General features: G+C 48.8%; 1 protein-coding gene across 4 annotated transcripts in view; it reads left to right on the top strand.

Moving 5' to 3' along the window:
• Nucleotides 1–14280, top strand: part of Brf1 (BRF1 RNA polymerase III transcription initiation factor subunit) — a 44390-nt gene that overhangs the window by 24481 nt on the left and 5629 nt on the right. For 3 of the 4 annotated variants that reach the window (XM_029540608.1, XM_029540611.1, XM_029540610.1), the window contains 11 exons: nucleotides 2333–2482; nucleotides 3582–3675; nucleotides 5484–5610; nucleotides 6224–6263; nucleotides 6348–6440; nucleotides 9823–10086; nucleotides 11510–11571; nucleotides 12154–12235; nucleotides 12313–12368; nucleotides 13101–13357; nucleotides 13983–14034. In XM_029540608.1, the coding sequence (XP_029396468.1) occupies nucleotides 2333–2482; nucleotides 3582–3675; nucleotides 5484–5610; nucleotides 6224–6263; nucleotides 6348–6440; nucleotides 9823–10086; nucleotides 11510–11571; nucleotides 12154–12235; nucleotides 12313–12368; nucleotides 13101–13357; nucleotides 13983–14034 (1277 nt within the window). The remainder of the gene's footprint in view (nucleotides 1–2332; nucleotides 2483–3581; nucleotides 3676–5483; nucleotides 5611–6223; nucleotides 6264–6347; nucleotides 6441–9822; nucleotides 10087–11509; nucleotides 11572–12153; nucleotides 12236–12312; nucleotides 12369–13100; nucleotides 13358–13982; nucleotides 14035–14280) is intronic. The other variant, XM_029540609.1, reaches the window with a different exon arrangement.

Below are 14280 nucleotides of genomic sequence, written 5' to 3'. Positions count from 1 at the left end.
CCCAACCTTAGGTTTTGAGACAGAGTTTTTCTGTGTAGCTCTGGCTGTTCTGGAACTAGACTCAGATCTGCCTGCCTGTGCCTCCTGAATGCTGGGATTAAAGGTGTGCATCGCCACTGTCCAGATACATTTATGTTTTTGAGCAAACTTTGCAATGGCCTTTGTTAGTGGTTGTATTATTTACCAGTCCTCCACAGTGTGCACTGGCTCTTTTCCTTCATCCTGGGTAAACCTTGTTATAATTTTCTGGGTTTTATAGAGGCTATGCTAGTGGATATGAGGTGGAATCTTGATTGTTGATGTCAACCACCTTTCCATGTTTCTTGGTCATTTGTGTATCTTCTTGGAAGAAGTATCTACACAAGTCATTTGCCCACTTTCTAATCAGTTTGCTTCTTCACTGCATCGAGCTCAGTCTTTAGTACAGATGCTTTCTCCCTTTTTTGTGGCTGTCTTGTCTGGACAGACTCCTTTGCTGCATTGATTCTTTGCAGTCTAAAGTTACCATGTTTGTCTGTTTTATCTTGTGTTAAATCATTGCTGTGTGTCCCCCATGGTTTTGCTGTTGGTGGTGGTAGTTGTTGTTGTTGTCTTTTTAATGTGTACACCTTTGGTCTGTTTGGTCAGAGCACTACATGTGGCAGTAAACTTTATTTCCAGCCTGTTTGCTGAAGAGTGTCCTTTTTTCCCCCTTTTATTTGTTTGCTTTTTTTTGAGACAGGGTCTCTATGTGCAGCCCTGACTGTCCTAGAACTCACTATGTAGACCAGGCTGGCCTTGAATTCCTAGACATCCATGTGCCTCTGCCTCCCGGATGCTGGGATTACAAGCATGAGTCGTCAGGCCCATCTTGGTTTCTTTGTTCTTTAATACACGTGCCATCTTCCTAACTTCCACAGACCGTGCAAAAGGGTTACTTTGTCATACAGAGAATTTAAAGTCTATTTAGTAAATGTAGCCCTCTGACGTGTCTCCACCTTAGTCCTTTCCCCAGATGTCATCTTGTTCCCTTCCTTTGATTTAGACATTTCTGTTTCCAGTGTCCTTGCATTGCATAACTGCAGCTCTGTCCCCATGTGCAGACAGACTCCACTACTTAAAGAAGATAAAGCAGGCTGCTTCAGGACCTCCATCTTCTTTGCCCGTTTAACCCCCGCCCCCAAGTCCTTGTGTAGTTTTTTTCCTTTGTAAGACGTGGGGTCTATCTGTGTTGTCTAGGCTGACCTCAAATTCCAGAATCTGAGGGTCCTCCCTGTCCATCTTCCCAGTAACTCAGGTACAATTATAAGCCAGAGTCTCAGCTTTTTTCTCTTGAGTTTTTGTGTGAGCTGGAGTGGGTCCTTGTATATGTGGTCGGTCTCATGGAGTCACTTTGTAAAAGTCAGTCAGCCTAGAAGGAGGGCCAGGTACCAGTCAGCAGCTGACCTCCCTTCCTTTCCCTTCCTGCTGTCTGGAAAGACAAGTTGAACGGATTGATTCCTTCTCCCAGCTTCTCCAAGAGTCTGAGCCACCCCAGCCCCTCCTCTGTTACTGCCAGTGCTCTCCAAGCTGCCTGCTTCTCAGGCCTGAGCAGAAGTAGCTCTTCTACACAAGTCCTGAGATCTCCTCTGTTCCTAATTAGTGGCTTCTGTCAGAGCACTAATGGCATGGTAATGATGAACTGAATTCCTCAAGTGATTTGGTTGTTCTTTTTTTTTTTTTTTTAAAGATTTATTTATTATATGTAAGTACACTGTAGCTGTCTTCAGACACTCCAGAAGAGGTCAGATCTTGTTACAGATGGTTATGAGCCACCATGTGGTTGCTGGGATTTGAACTCTGGACCTTCAGAAGAGCAGTCGGGTGCTCTTACCCACTGAGCCATCTCACCAGCCCCGACTTGGTTGTTCTTGCTGGCTCCATTTGTGAGCTCCATAAACCTTTGACTGAACTTTAAGTACTCAGCAGCATGCCAGGCACTAAGAAGAAACAACTGTGAATGCACACGTGCACCTGTATGCTACTGTGCATTTTGTAAGATGCTGAGCTGACAACAGCCAGGACATTGAGGGAATTCAGGGTGCTGCGTGAGAAGAGCCCATATCTGGCCTGTTCTCCAGCCTCTCATCACCCTCTGAGAGAAGGTGGGAGTTGTCCCCCTCACCTTTTGCCATACATGCCCAGAACTGTGCCGTGTGAAGGCAGCAGTTCTCCAGCTTCAGTAAGCACAGCTGCACAGCTGAGGGTCAGAGAGACTGTGCTTTAGGGGAGGGGACCTCAGGGAGAAGCTCTGTGTACATATACACATAGGCATATGCACTGTCTTATGTTCTATGTTATGTCTACTGTGCAGACCCATGCTTGTACATTCCACGCTTTGCTCATCTGCTGGAGTTTGGGGAGAAAAACCATGAAGTATCCATGACAGCCCTGAGGCTTCTGCAGAGAATGAAAAGGGATTGGATGCATACAGGCCGGCGCCCCTCCGGCCTCTGTGGAGCAGGTACAGTGTGGACCATATGGCCCTTGGGTACATTTTCTGTCCTGATACTTGATAGTTCACACGTGTGTGGGAGGGTAATTGGAGCCAAATTTAGGACCCTGTGCATAGTAGGAGAATTGAACTGTAGTCATCTGTCTTGAGCCTTTAAGCCGTCAAGCCAATGAGTTATTGGTTGTAGCTCCAGAGTCTACCTTATATAAGAGCTGTGTCTTAAATCCCAGGACTGGCCTTACCTTCTTTACTCCTTAAGGTCTCTGGCATTTCCTCCCTTGCTGGCTTCTGCAGGTAAAACACCTCAGAGGGTAAGGTAACAGCGGTAGCCCTAGTTCCACCCCAGGCTTTCCACTCATGGTAAGTTGCCTCTTTCAGCATGGTTAGTAATATGGCCTCTCACTGAGATACTGAGCCTTTGCTGGCCCTGCAGCATAGCTCTTCTGGTTGTATCTGTAAGGACCTGGTCCAGGTGCTGAGTGGCCTAGACTAAGAGTCCCCTACTCAGGAAGAGCCCCAGGTCAGCAGGGGCCTCTTCTTTTGTAGCATCCATCTTCCTATCTCTGCAGAGCCTGGTACCACTTCTGCACTCAGCCAGTGGGAGGGTGATGCTGCCTCAGAGTGCTTGCATCTGAAACCCGATTTCCACATTTACACTGCGGATTCTGGGCCCCTTCACTCCCCATGACCATAATTCACACTTGTCAGACAGTGTCTTTGGCCAGCCTCTCCCAGCTTTACTATATTCTCAGAATCCTCTGCTTCATCCTAACCAGGAGGTTTTAGGTATTAACACAGCTGAAAGTTAATTCATGTGCTTTGAGGTGTTTTAAGAAATTCTTGAGTTTCCTGTTTCAGTTTCCCTTATGTTTAAATGTGGAGTACAGTATAGGCTCAACCCAAAATAAGAAGAGGACTACCATTGCCCAAGACTGTGTGCACCATAGGTCTATTTAGGGAAGGCAGACAGACACGCTGTCTCCTTGTAGAAGCCACAGCAGACACATCCTGCAATACTTGTTCAGCTGTCACTAGCCAAGGTTAAGGCAAAATTTTGCTTGCTTTCATTTCTATATGAGTTTTCTGATCTTTCTTGTTTCTTTCCTAGCACTTTTGGTTGCAGCCAGAATGCATGACTTTCGGAGAACGGTCAAAGAAGTCATCAGCGTGGTCAAAGTATGTGAGTCCACACTACGGAAGAGGTGAGCATTCTGTTCACAGGGACGGCCACTGCCAGCCTGTATGCTGTAGCTACTTCTGCCCTGGGTTACCCTGACCTTTGGAAGTACTTGGCTTCCTGCCACAGTGTCTCTTGAGTTTAGTAGATTGTTAGGTATACAGGTTTCCCCTCACAGACTGGAACCAGGCAGAGAAGCTGCTTTGGAACAGCACGGGAAGCCTCCTATCCCATTTGGTATGGTCCATTCTGGACTTGAAGGTCCAAGTGACTTCTTGCTAGAGTTGGTTAAACCTCCCCATGTCTCTCATGGGTCACAGGCTCTGTGCCCAACTTTGAACAAGTTGTTCCCATCTCGGATAGGCTGTGCACTGTGGACATGCTGAGGACCTGCTGGGACCCACTGCTGTCCTTGCTGACGTGCATTACAGGATTAACACCTGATGACCATTTTTGCTGATAGGGTCACCTCATTACCTTCTAGAAGCAATCGAAAATTGTATTCTGCCTCTGGTATCTTTAAAAGTACTTTCAAAAGTTTCTGTTACATTTTTTTTACATGTATGTGTGCACATGTACACACATGCAACAGCGCACACATGTAGAGATCAGAGGACGGTATGACAAAGGTCAGTTCTTTCCTTCTGTGGTCCTCAGGTCTTCAGGCTTGGCAGCAGGTACCTTTGCATTGCTAAGCCAGTCTCACAAACTCCTCTTTAAGATGTTCTTCTCTGAGCTAGACTCTTTTATGTAGTCCTGGCCAACCTAGAACTTGCTGTGTAGATGAGGCTGCCCTTGAACTCACAGATCCTCCTGACTTTGCCTCCCAAGTGCTGGGATTAAAGACTTGTGCTACCACACAACCTCCTTTCTTTTTTTTTTTTTTTAAGTTTTGTTTATTTCTATTTTATGTGCATTCGTGTTTTGACTGAACATATGTCTCTGTGAGGGTGTCAGACCCCTGGAACTGGAGTTACAGGCATTTGTGAGCTGTCATGTGGCGCTGAGCATTGAACTCAGGTGTTCTGGAAGAGCAGCCAGTGCTCTTAACTATTAAGCCATTTCTCTAGCCCCCCCCTTTTCTTTAATTAATGTATTTAAAAAATATATAGTGTGCAAGTTTGCATGTGGTGGTCAAAAGACAACCTGCCAGAATTGCTTCCCCTTTCACTAACTCTGTGGGTGCCAGGGTTCAGGAGCCACCAACTCAGGTGTCAGGTGTGAGCTAATACCCTTACTTGCTGATCCATCTTGTTAAACTTAAATTTTTATTTTATTATTTTATTAAAAATTGTAGCTAAGCACTTTTGTAACTCCAGCTCTAGGCACCTCAAGGCAGGAGGATCAAGAGTTGAAGTTATCCTCAGCTATATAGTAACTTCAAAGCCAGCCTGGGCTACATGAGACTGTAAAGAAAGCCCCAAAGCCAAATGTGTTATCCACTAGTATGTGCTCACACTCAGAGTGATTGTAAGGGTGGAGACCTGCGGATGGAGAGTCCAGGGCTAGGCCATCGAAATGGCTCACTCAGCAGGTCAAAGCACATGCCTTTGCTGCCAAGCCTGACAGCCCGAGTTCAGTCTGCAGGACCACATGGAGAAGGAGCTAGAAGTTGTCACCTGCCTGCCACTGTGCTTTGTAGCATGCATGAGTGTGGACAAGAGCACCTCCCCCCCAATAAGTGCACTAAATTTTTTTTAAAGAAAACATAGGAAAGTTGACAAGATTTAAATGGTGTTGGCTGCCACCGAGGTGCCTGCCTGCTCAGGTTGTTGGGAAGGTAGAGCTGGGCCCTCCCTGTAGGGTCTCATGGCTCTTCTGATTCTGTCTTAGGCTCACAGAATTTGAAGACACTCCAACCAGTCAGCTCACTATTGACGAGTTTATGAAGATTGACTTGGAGGAAGAGTGCGACCCTCCCTCATACACAGCTGGCCAGAGGAAGCTGCGCATGAAGCAGGTGGCTGCATGCCTCCCATTAGCACTCTGCTGTTGTAGCTCTCATCTGTTGAGCTCTCCGGGCTGCTAACTTGCTCTTCTTTGGGCCTTGAGAATGAGTCTTTGGGGATGTGCTGCATGTGGAACCTCCATGTACCGTCCGTCCACGTGGAGGCTCATGGCGAGCTTTCCATCCCTGGCCCATTGAGCCATCCCCACAGCCAGGCTTGGTTTCTGATTTGTTCCTTATCATCTGAGGCAGCTGCCACTGCAGCTAGCCTTTCTGTCATTGTCACTAAACTTGTGACTTTTCTCTCATGTGGGGACTGTACTCAACATCGGAGGGCAGAGGGCCAGAGGTGGGTTGCAGCTGAGTTTTGGGGACTACAGGAGGTATATTCTGCAGATAGGACAGACCTGGCCCTGCCCAGTCAAGTTGGCTTGGTTGGGAGGTTTAGTTTTTAAGTTGATGGGTATTAGAAAGGCTGCTCCTGTCCAGGGCAACATGCATGTTGTTGTTTGGTAGGAGAGGGCCAGCCCTACGACTCGATTCTGATGAGCTCTGTCACCCCACAACCTTGTCAAAAATGAGACATTGCGCATTTGACTCCTTACCAAAGACTCTTGTCTTTCAGCTGGAACAGGTTCTGTCAAAAAAGCTAGAAGAAGTTGAAGGTAATTAACTGGTTCTCACACACGTGCTTCCTTTTTGATAGGACATCAGCGTGCTTACTTTTTGCTTTTAACGTCTTACTCTAGGTGAAATATCCAGTTACCAGGATGCCATTGAAATTGAGCTAGAAAACAGCCGACCAAAAGCAAAAGGGGCTCTTGCCAACTTGTCAAAGGATGGTAAGTCCCCCTGCCATTATGGGCCGTGAGGGCCCTAGGCCAGCACTCCTAACCTTCCCTACTCAAATGATCCATGACTCCATCCCTGGCTGCTTGTCACTCCCTACACTGGAGCACTAACTTGGGTGTCATGTTACTGCTGGGACACCTTTCCCTGCCTCACCATTCACTGGCTGTAGAAGAGCTTCAACCTTGCATGTGCCGTACTGGAGAGCCCTGCTGTCCACTCAAACTGTTGAAGGTGCAAGGCCACGACTGTAGGGATGCTCTTTCTTACGCCCTGTGCTGTTTGCTGTGGGCTTTTCAGAGTTGCTGTGACCTTTTGTGTTTAGATGGCTCTCCTCTGGGCTGTGCAGAATGAAAAAGCATAAGTGCCTGCTTCCTTCCTTGTCACATGGTCTGGGGAAGCTACTCTGGGTGTCCCTATGATTGTTGTCTTGTGCTCTCTGCCCATCAGACTGGCACTGTGCTAACATCCTGAGACATGCCAGGCAAGTGTGAATGTCCTTTTTGTGATCCCTCAGTGTTTGCAGACGCTTGCTTATGTTCTGTGTCCACATTAGGATCACCTTGCCTACACCACTGCAGCCCAGTCTGCCTTACTTGTCAGCTTGGGGGAAGCTGTGGGACTTGTCTTTCTGTCCTCTAGCTTCTGTTCTGTCCAGGCTCTGCTCCTGTGCAGTACCACACTGCTGCCTTCCGTGGGGCTGTTGTGAGTAGCATCTTTCCTCCTTTGGTTCCCACGGTAACTTGCAGCTTGACAATAGCATTGACGTCCGTCCGTGTACTGACTGCTCCTGTGCAGTGTGAACTCTCTTGTCACCTGTAATAGTTTTCAGTCATTTTGCCTTTGGGTTTTCTAAGTATTGATTCTGTCGTCTACAAACAGTGATTCTGCTGCTCTTCTCTACCAGCTCTTAATTTCTTCTTAAGTCTGCCTGACCCCGCAGCATCTTGGGACATAGTATATCCTCATGTGAGCTCCCATGAACTAGGGTGCACGCGTTGAGCACATTATTCCCTCATCTGACACGGTGAGTCAATGCCCACCCATGCATTGCTGTCAAAAGTGGTTTTTTTGCTTGTGTTTTTTTAATCTCCATGGAAATGAGGGTTTCAGAGGGCCACAGTATCTCTGGAAACCACAGGAGACCCTGTGATGGGTGAATTTGACCCAGTGTCCTGACAGTTACACCACTGGGTTCTCCCTCGTTCCTGAAGGCATCATTTGGGCCTCACTAGCTGCCCTACTCATACCTATCCAGGGTTTGGTTCTGTCTGTCTGTCTGTCTGTCTGTCTGTCTGCAGAGTTGCTTGCCACTTTCGGTTTCTCTGTGAAGTGGGGTTTTTTTGCCCTAGATTATTGATTGTTGGGTGAGCATCTTGTGCATGTCCATAGTCTGCTGCCTTGTGTTTATCAGGCCTCACTTCTACCAGGCTTTATCCTTCCAATCCTACTCCACCTTCCAAGCCACCTGCCTGCCTTCTCTGTTCTCAGTCTGCTGGCTGCGTGCATTTGGGGCAGTGAACTTCCTGTGAGATCTGTCCTGTAAGAAACTGTCCTGTTGGCAGTTCCTTAGTCTCAAGATATTTCCTCTCTTCCACGTGTGAGGGAGCTATGGAAATTCTGGGGGTAAGGTATGTTCTGATATGGTTACTAACTGCTGCTTGTGTTGTACAGTGATCAGGAACTGTTACTGATTTGTTCCTCCTTGGTATTTCTTGGGCACACAATATCATCCATGGACACAGCAGAGGGGTACCTTGTGTTATGGGCAGAGATGAGGCGGTTCCACTGTCAGTTTTGATAGATATTGAGAAACTGTCACATAGTAGCTCTCCTTCAGAGTTTGGTCATCCCTCACTTCCTCCAGTGGCCCCTCATACACATACAAGACCATGGCCTTGTTATGATTTCCAAGGCTCATCTTCCATAGGAGGCACTTTGCCACCCCCACGCCTGAAGGCCTGTCCCTTGGAGCACCCATAGACCCAGGTGTCACTAAGTTTTTGTCCTTCTCTCTCACTTTATGTTCACCTGGGAGACTTCTCCAACACAACAGAGACCATGTTTGGTGTCTTGATCTGCTTTGAAGCATCCTTCCTTTAGTGGTCTGAAGCAAGCTTGTCTACTTAATAAGCCTTTTAGTAGCGTTCTCTTGGTTCTTAGCTATCTATGCTAATGTCCTTTGTGTAATTTTTGTATTCCTCTTTTTCTTGAACTCTATCTGTGTCCTTCTTCCACACATCATGGCTTTGGAGCACAGCAGAAAACAACTAGCTGGGTATTCTGGGTCAGTTTATACAGCTAGGGACAGAGATGTGCCTTTCAGATCAAACACCAGAAGGCACTATGAACATGCTGCAGGCTGTGTGTAGATCGATCTAAAGCACCTTTGACTTTTGAGTGTTGACTGTGGACAACCCTGGTGTCAGATGAGGCCAGCACCACAGTCACTGTGTTCTGCCACTGAGATTTGTCCCTGCCACTGTCTTTGTGTCCTTTGTAATGGCATCCACCTTTCCTCCCCACTCCAGACTGCCACTGGCTGCTTTCTGTCACTGAACTAGTGGTCTTTTCTATACTTTTGTGCAGAAAACTTTTGTAGACATAGTGTATTCCCTTGCCTTTCCTCGGCATGATTTTTATGCAGTTCATTGGCAGTATGGTCCTCTGTATTAGGTAGGTGTTGCAAGTGTGGTGAGGAGTGTGGCACTCCTGTTACGTGCATCTGCATCAGTCCCTGGTAGCCCTGTATATAGGCTCATCCCATACTTACTTCCTTGGTACTGGGCAGATGGAATTGTTGGGACTGGTGGAGGTGGTGTTGGCAAATCATCTGAACAGCACTGTCAGCACGTATGCAGCCAAGCCCCCTGTTTTCCTCTCCTTCCTCTCTGTTGTTCTGTGTCTAGACTGTCCTTTCAGACACTGCCTGTAAATAAACTATGGCACACCTTTGTCTTACAATGTCTTTCACAGGGCAGGCATTGTAATTCTCTTGTGAAAAAGCATGATTTTTTTTCAAAAATCTATTTATCTGTGTTTTATGGGTTCTGTTTTAGTATTGTTGAGGTATTTTGCCTAACCCTAGATCACAAACATTTTGTCTTTCCTGCATATTCTTAGACTCTCAGATACCCCATTTAAGGCAGTTTTGCACAAAGCATGAGGAATAAGCCAGGTTATTCTTGCACGTGGATAACCAACACTGTTTGCTGTCAGGACCATGCTTTCTCTGCTGTAGAAAAAGGCATGCTTTGGGGTAGTTTTTGTGTTCTTCTTTATTTGCAGCTTTGCAAAAATGTTTCTGTTACAAAAGTGGGTTCTCTCTGGCTTTCTGCCTGGTTGACAGGTGGTGTGCGAATCGTGTGTCCCTAGGCTCCAGTGAGGACGCCATGTCCAGCCCACTCTGTGAGGAAGACACTGAGGATGAGGAGTTGGAGGCTGCTGCCAGCCACATGAACAAGGACTTTTACCGAGAGCTCCTCGGGGACGATGGTGGCTCAGAGGCAGCAGGAGACCCTGATGGGGGCAGCACACCCCTCGCCCTGGAGTCCCTACTTGGTCCCCTGCCCACAGCAGCCAGCCTGGGCATCTCCGACTCCATCCGAGAGTGCATCTCCTCCCCAAGTGGGGACCCCAGTGAGTGCCCTGGGACAAGGGAGGTTTACAGTCTGAATGGTCCCAGCCGTGGATTGGACCAGAAGTGCACGGGCTGGGGTGAAGCACCGCCAGGCACTGTACAGTAGTCAATGGCCTGGGCACCCTAGTTTCAGTTGTGCTGTGATAAGTGCTCTATCAAAGGCAGCTGTGGGGAACACTCTGGTCCATCATTTCAGAGAAGCCAAGGTGACACTCAGAATAACTAAAATCATTCACATCCACAGACAGTGGCAAAAGGGAAAGAAACACTTCATTGCTTGCTTGCTCCTGTGTTGCTCCGTCCTGTCTTACTTAGTTTATGACAGACTCCCTGCCTAGGGAAAGGTGCTAACAATGATCTGGGTCTTTCTGTATCAATTAGTATTCAAGGTAGCACCTCTCAGACTTGCCCTCAGGCAAACCTGATAAAGATGTTTATTCCATTGAGATGCTAACCCTTTGCAGATGATTGTAAATGTGGCAAGTTAATGTCTAAGAGACACATTGCACCGGGTAAAGAGCTGGGTGTGCAGCCACGCACTGAGATGCTGACTGGCCTGTTACCATCGGAAGTCCTCTCTAGTCCATCTGAACTTCAGGGGACACCAAATGACTAAGAGAGGGTCTGGCATAACCTGGAGTCATGCAAGTGGAGGGGGAGCAGGCCATTCCTAATCCTTCCCTGTTGCTAGGCTGGGCAAGCCTGGGCCAAGGTGCATCATTATGATCAGTATCACCTGCTGAGCTTGAAGATGGGCAGAGGGGAAACATAAAGATCAACAATTGCCCCTGCCACCCAATAAATGCCAGAGCCCTACAGCTTCACACCCTTCACTGGGGTAATGACTCTGAGGTTAAGAAACTGACTGTCCTCTTTCAGAAGACCAGAGTTTGATTCCCAGAACCCACATGGTGGGTCTAGTTCCAGATCTCTTCTTGTGTCTGGAGGCACTGCACACGTGTGTTGTATAGGCATACATGTAGGCAAAACACCCACACACACAAAATTAAATGAACAAATCAATAAGTCATTTGGAAGAAGGGCTGGGACACCAATGGAAGGGCGAGTGGTCCCATCCCTGTAAAGTGGCTCTGCCCCTACCAGGTGAGGATTTGGCCTTTCCAGAGGCTGGAGCCTCATATGCGTGGAACGTTGAAAGTTGGGGCCTAGGTGAGGGTTAGACCTCTCAGCTGGGAGGCAGGATGCGTTACCTGTGGGCCAAGTACACAGAGGACAGTTGGGTATTTGCCTTTGAGGGGCAATACAAAGGGACTTGGTAATCTGAGCATAGGCTGCCAGGGCAGAGAGCAAAGAAAGTGGGGCAGGCTTCAGAGAGCCCCAGCCTTGACCCTAAGCATCCCCACAGTGAGCAGTGTCTGCTATGGCAGCCTTGGTAACACTGATTGGAGTTCTTCTCTCTAGAAGACTCTTCAGGGGACGGGGAGCTGGACCTCAGTGGCATCGATGACCTTGAGATTGACAGAGTAAGTAAGCCTGGGCTCCCTTGTCCCCAGTGGTAGTTGGGACTTAGGGGGACTAAAGTGGGGCTGGACTCATAGCTTTAGGCCTGTCGCTTACCTTTAGCCTCTCTGAGCCTTGTGCTCCCTTAGACATTGCTAACAAATGAGTGCTCTCAAGGCACAGTGCCTGTAGTGCAGGCATCCACTGAACTTCCTCCTCCAAACTCCACTCCAGCATAGCCTCAGCGTCATGTGACCTTCCTTCTGAAACCCCAAGCACCCCACCAGGACCATGTTGGAAAGGTCCTGAGTTCTGACCTGGCCTTGGTTCCCATTGTATCACAAGTATGCTGTTCATCTCTAATCCCAAATATCAGGGGTCCCAGGCTATACACTAACACCGGCCTAACAAGGCCTAGGAACTATGAGTACTAGCTCACAGCTACAGAGTGAAGTTGGCAGAGAGGGACAAAGGAGTGGCAGGTTGCTTGCTGAAGGAAGCCTCCCCACATCCCTTTCTTTAGCAGTTTAAGCACATAAATAGGAAGATAGTTACTGAGAGCTCGACCTTAGAGAGCTGATGTCACTTCATTGTGCTTCCCACAGTACATCCTGAACGAGTCAGAAACCCGAGTGAAAGCGGAGTTGTGGATGCGGGAGAATGCTGAATACCTGCGGGAGCAGAGGGGTAAGTACCGTCTATCCACCTGCCCAGGTCCCAGGACATGTCCCTTGCTGAGGCCAGCCATTTTGTTCATCTTACAGAGAAAGAAGCAAGAATAGCAAAGGAGAAGGAGCTTGGCATCTATAAGGAGCACAAGGTGAATTTCTCCTGACAGCCTAACTCAACCTTAGTGTCAGCTGATGGGAACGAAGAACTTTGGGAACCTCTCCCCTGTGTCCATAGGAGCCTGCCTGGGACAGGCAATGGAAGCCATAGAACCCACGTCCCTGACAGCCACGCTGTTCTGTTGGTTGCATGCTCCTTCAAGATGGTTTGTGTCCCCCAGCTTTTGAGTGAGGTATCCAGCTCAGGAGTTAAGGCAGAGGAACTGAGATGCAGGGCTGAACTTGGGTCCTTGTGCTTGGGTTTCTTGTTGAACACACAGAAGCCCTATCTGCGTGCCTATATTCTTTAATAACAGGCAAGTACTTTCGGTAACGTGACTCCCTCTGGGGTTTCAGCCTCCCAGTGTTACCTTAGGAAGCCAGTGAGAAGAAGATAGGATGCTGGCAGAGCTTCTTGGGGTCCAGGATGGAGGTCCAGAGAATAAGTGGTGCCTGCAGGGAAGTGGGCCCCGAAACTCCATGCCACCAGGCATCATGTTCTGTGCTGTGTGAGACACTTTCCTTTTCTCTCCATAAGAAAGGCTTAGCTGGAAAGGTAGATACACAGAACATGAGGTTAGCAGGTGCCATGGCTGGTTGCTGCCAAGGTGACCAAACTAGTTTCCTGTTCCCATCAATGGGTCACAGCTGTGGCTCAAGAGTAGATGGCAGTTGTGAAGCTAGCATGTGGCAGGCAGGAGGAGTTACTTTTGTGTTTCCTTCAGCCCAAGAAGTCTTGCAAACGTCGGGAGCCGATCCTGGCCAGCACAGCTGGGGAAGCTATTGAGAAGATGCTGGAACAGAAGAAAATCTCCAGCAAGATCAACTACAGTGTGCTGCGGGACCTTAACAGCAAGGGTGGAGGCAGCCCACCCAGGGACGGCTCACAGCCCCCAGAGCATGCCAGCACCAAGAAGCTGTCACGGAGGAAAAGAGCGGCTACCAGGAATAGTGCTGATCCTGGGACAAGCACAGGGAAGAGGTAGTGCCCTGCTCCTTGGATAGGTGTCCGCCTGGTCAGCTCCAGGCTCCCATCTGGGCTGTTGCTTCCCAGCCAGAGCTTCAGGAGCCATGCTTGGCCCACTGTGCTGAATGCTAACAAGCCATCTCCAGGTGTGGGTGTGTCTTGATTCCCCCAGACCCCCACTTCTGGGCCCCAGAGTTGCAAGGCTTTTGGTAGCTGTGGGACCTACTCCATCCCCAGAAAGCACACGGACACACAGTGGAAATGGGCTCTTCCATTGGCTTTGCTGGGAGGGAAGAAGCTGCTACGGTGACCCCTCTGGTGGGGACAGGAAACCAGTCACGAGCCTGCGTAGGCCAGCCCAGCCTCAGCATGCTGGGTCAGTGTTGCTTTGCAGCATGACAAGGGGATGTTTGGGGTTGTTCAGCTGTGTGTGGTCCTCCTTATGACTTACTCTTAGGTTGCAGCTGTCAGCTTTCCTGATGAGGTCCCAAGAGAGTTCTTAGGTTGGACACCCACTGTGGCTAGCATCCACCCACCGTGAGCTTACTGTAAGGTGCCACTAGCCATGTCCTCAGTCCCTGTGTGGTTCTCTCTCTTCCATACCAGACTGAACTGAAGCTGCTACTGTGCTTTCTCTCAGGTTGAGGCCTCTGGTGTCTGCCCAGCCGGCTAAGAAGGCAGCTGTGGGAGAGGTATGTTGTCCTGCATGGCTAGGGCGGGGCCTCAGGATCACAAGGTGCCATCAGGCTTGGCAGGGAGAGGTCCAGCTGGTTGCTGCTCTGATGCTGGCTGGGCTCCAGGAGAGAATCCTGAAGCTCGGAGAGTGAGGGCTTCTGGGTCACAAAAGTGGAGCGGGCAGGTGGTAAAGGCCAGTTGTGTGCTGTGGTAAAGGCCAGCTGTGTGCTGTGGTAAAGGTCAGCTGTGTGCTGTGGTAAAGG

This window comes from Mus pahari, chromosome 7 (genome assembly GCF_900095145.1).
Source record: "Mus pahari chromosome 7, PAHARI_EIJ_v1.1, whole genome shotgun sequence".
Lineage (NCBI taxonomy): Eukaryota > Metazoa > Chordata > Mammalia > Rodentia > Muridae > Mus > Mus pahari.
This window is presented reverse-complemented; position numbering and strand designations above follow the sequence as displayed.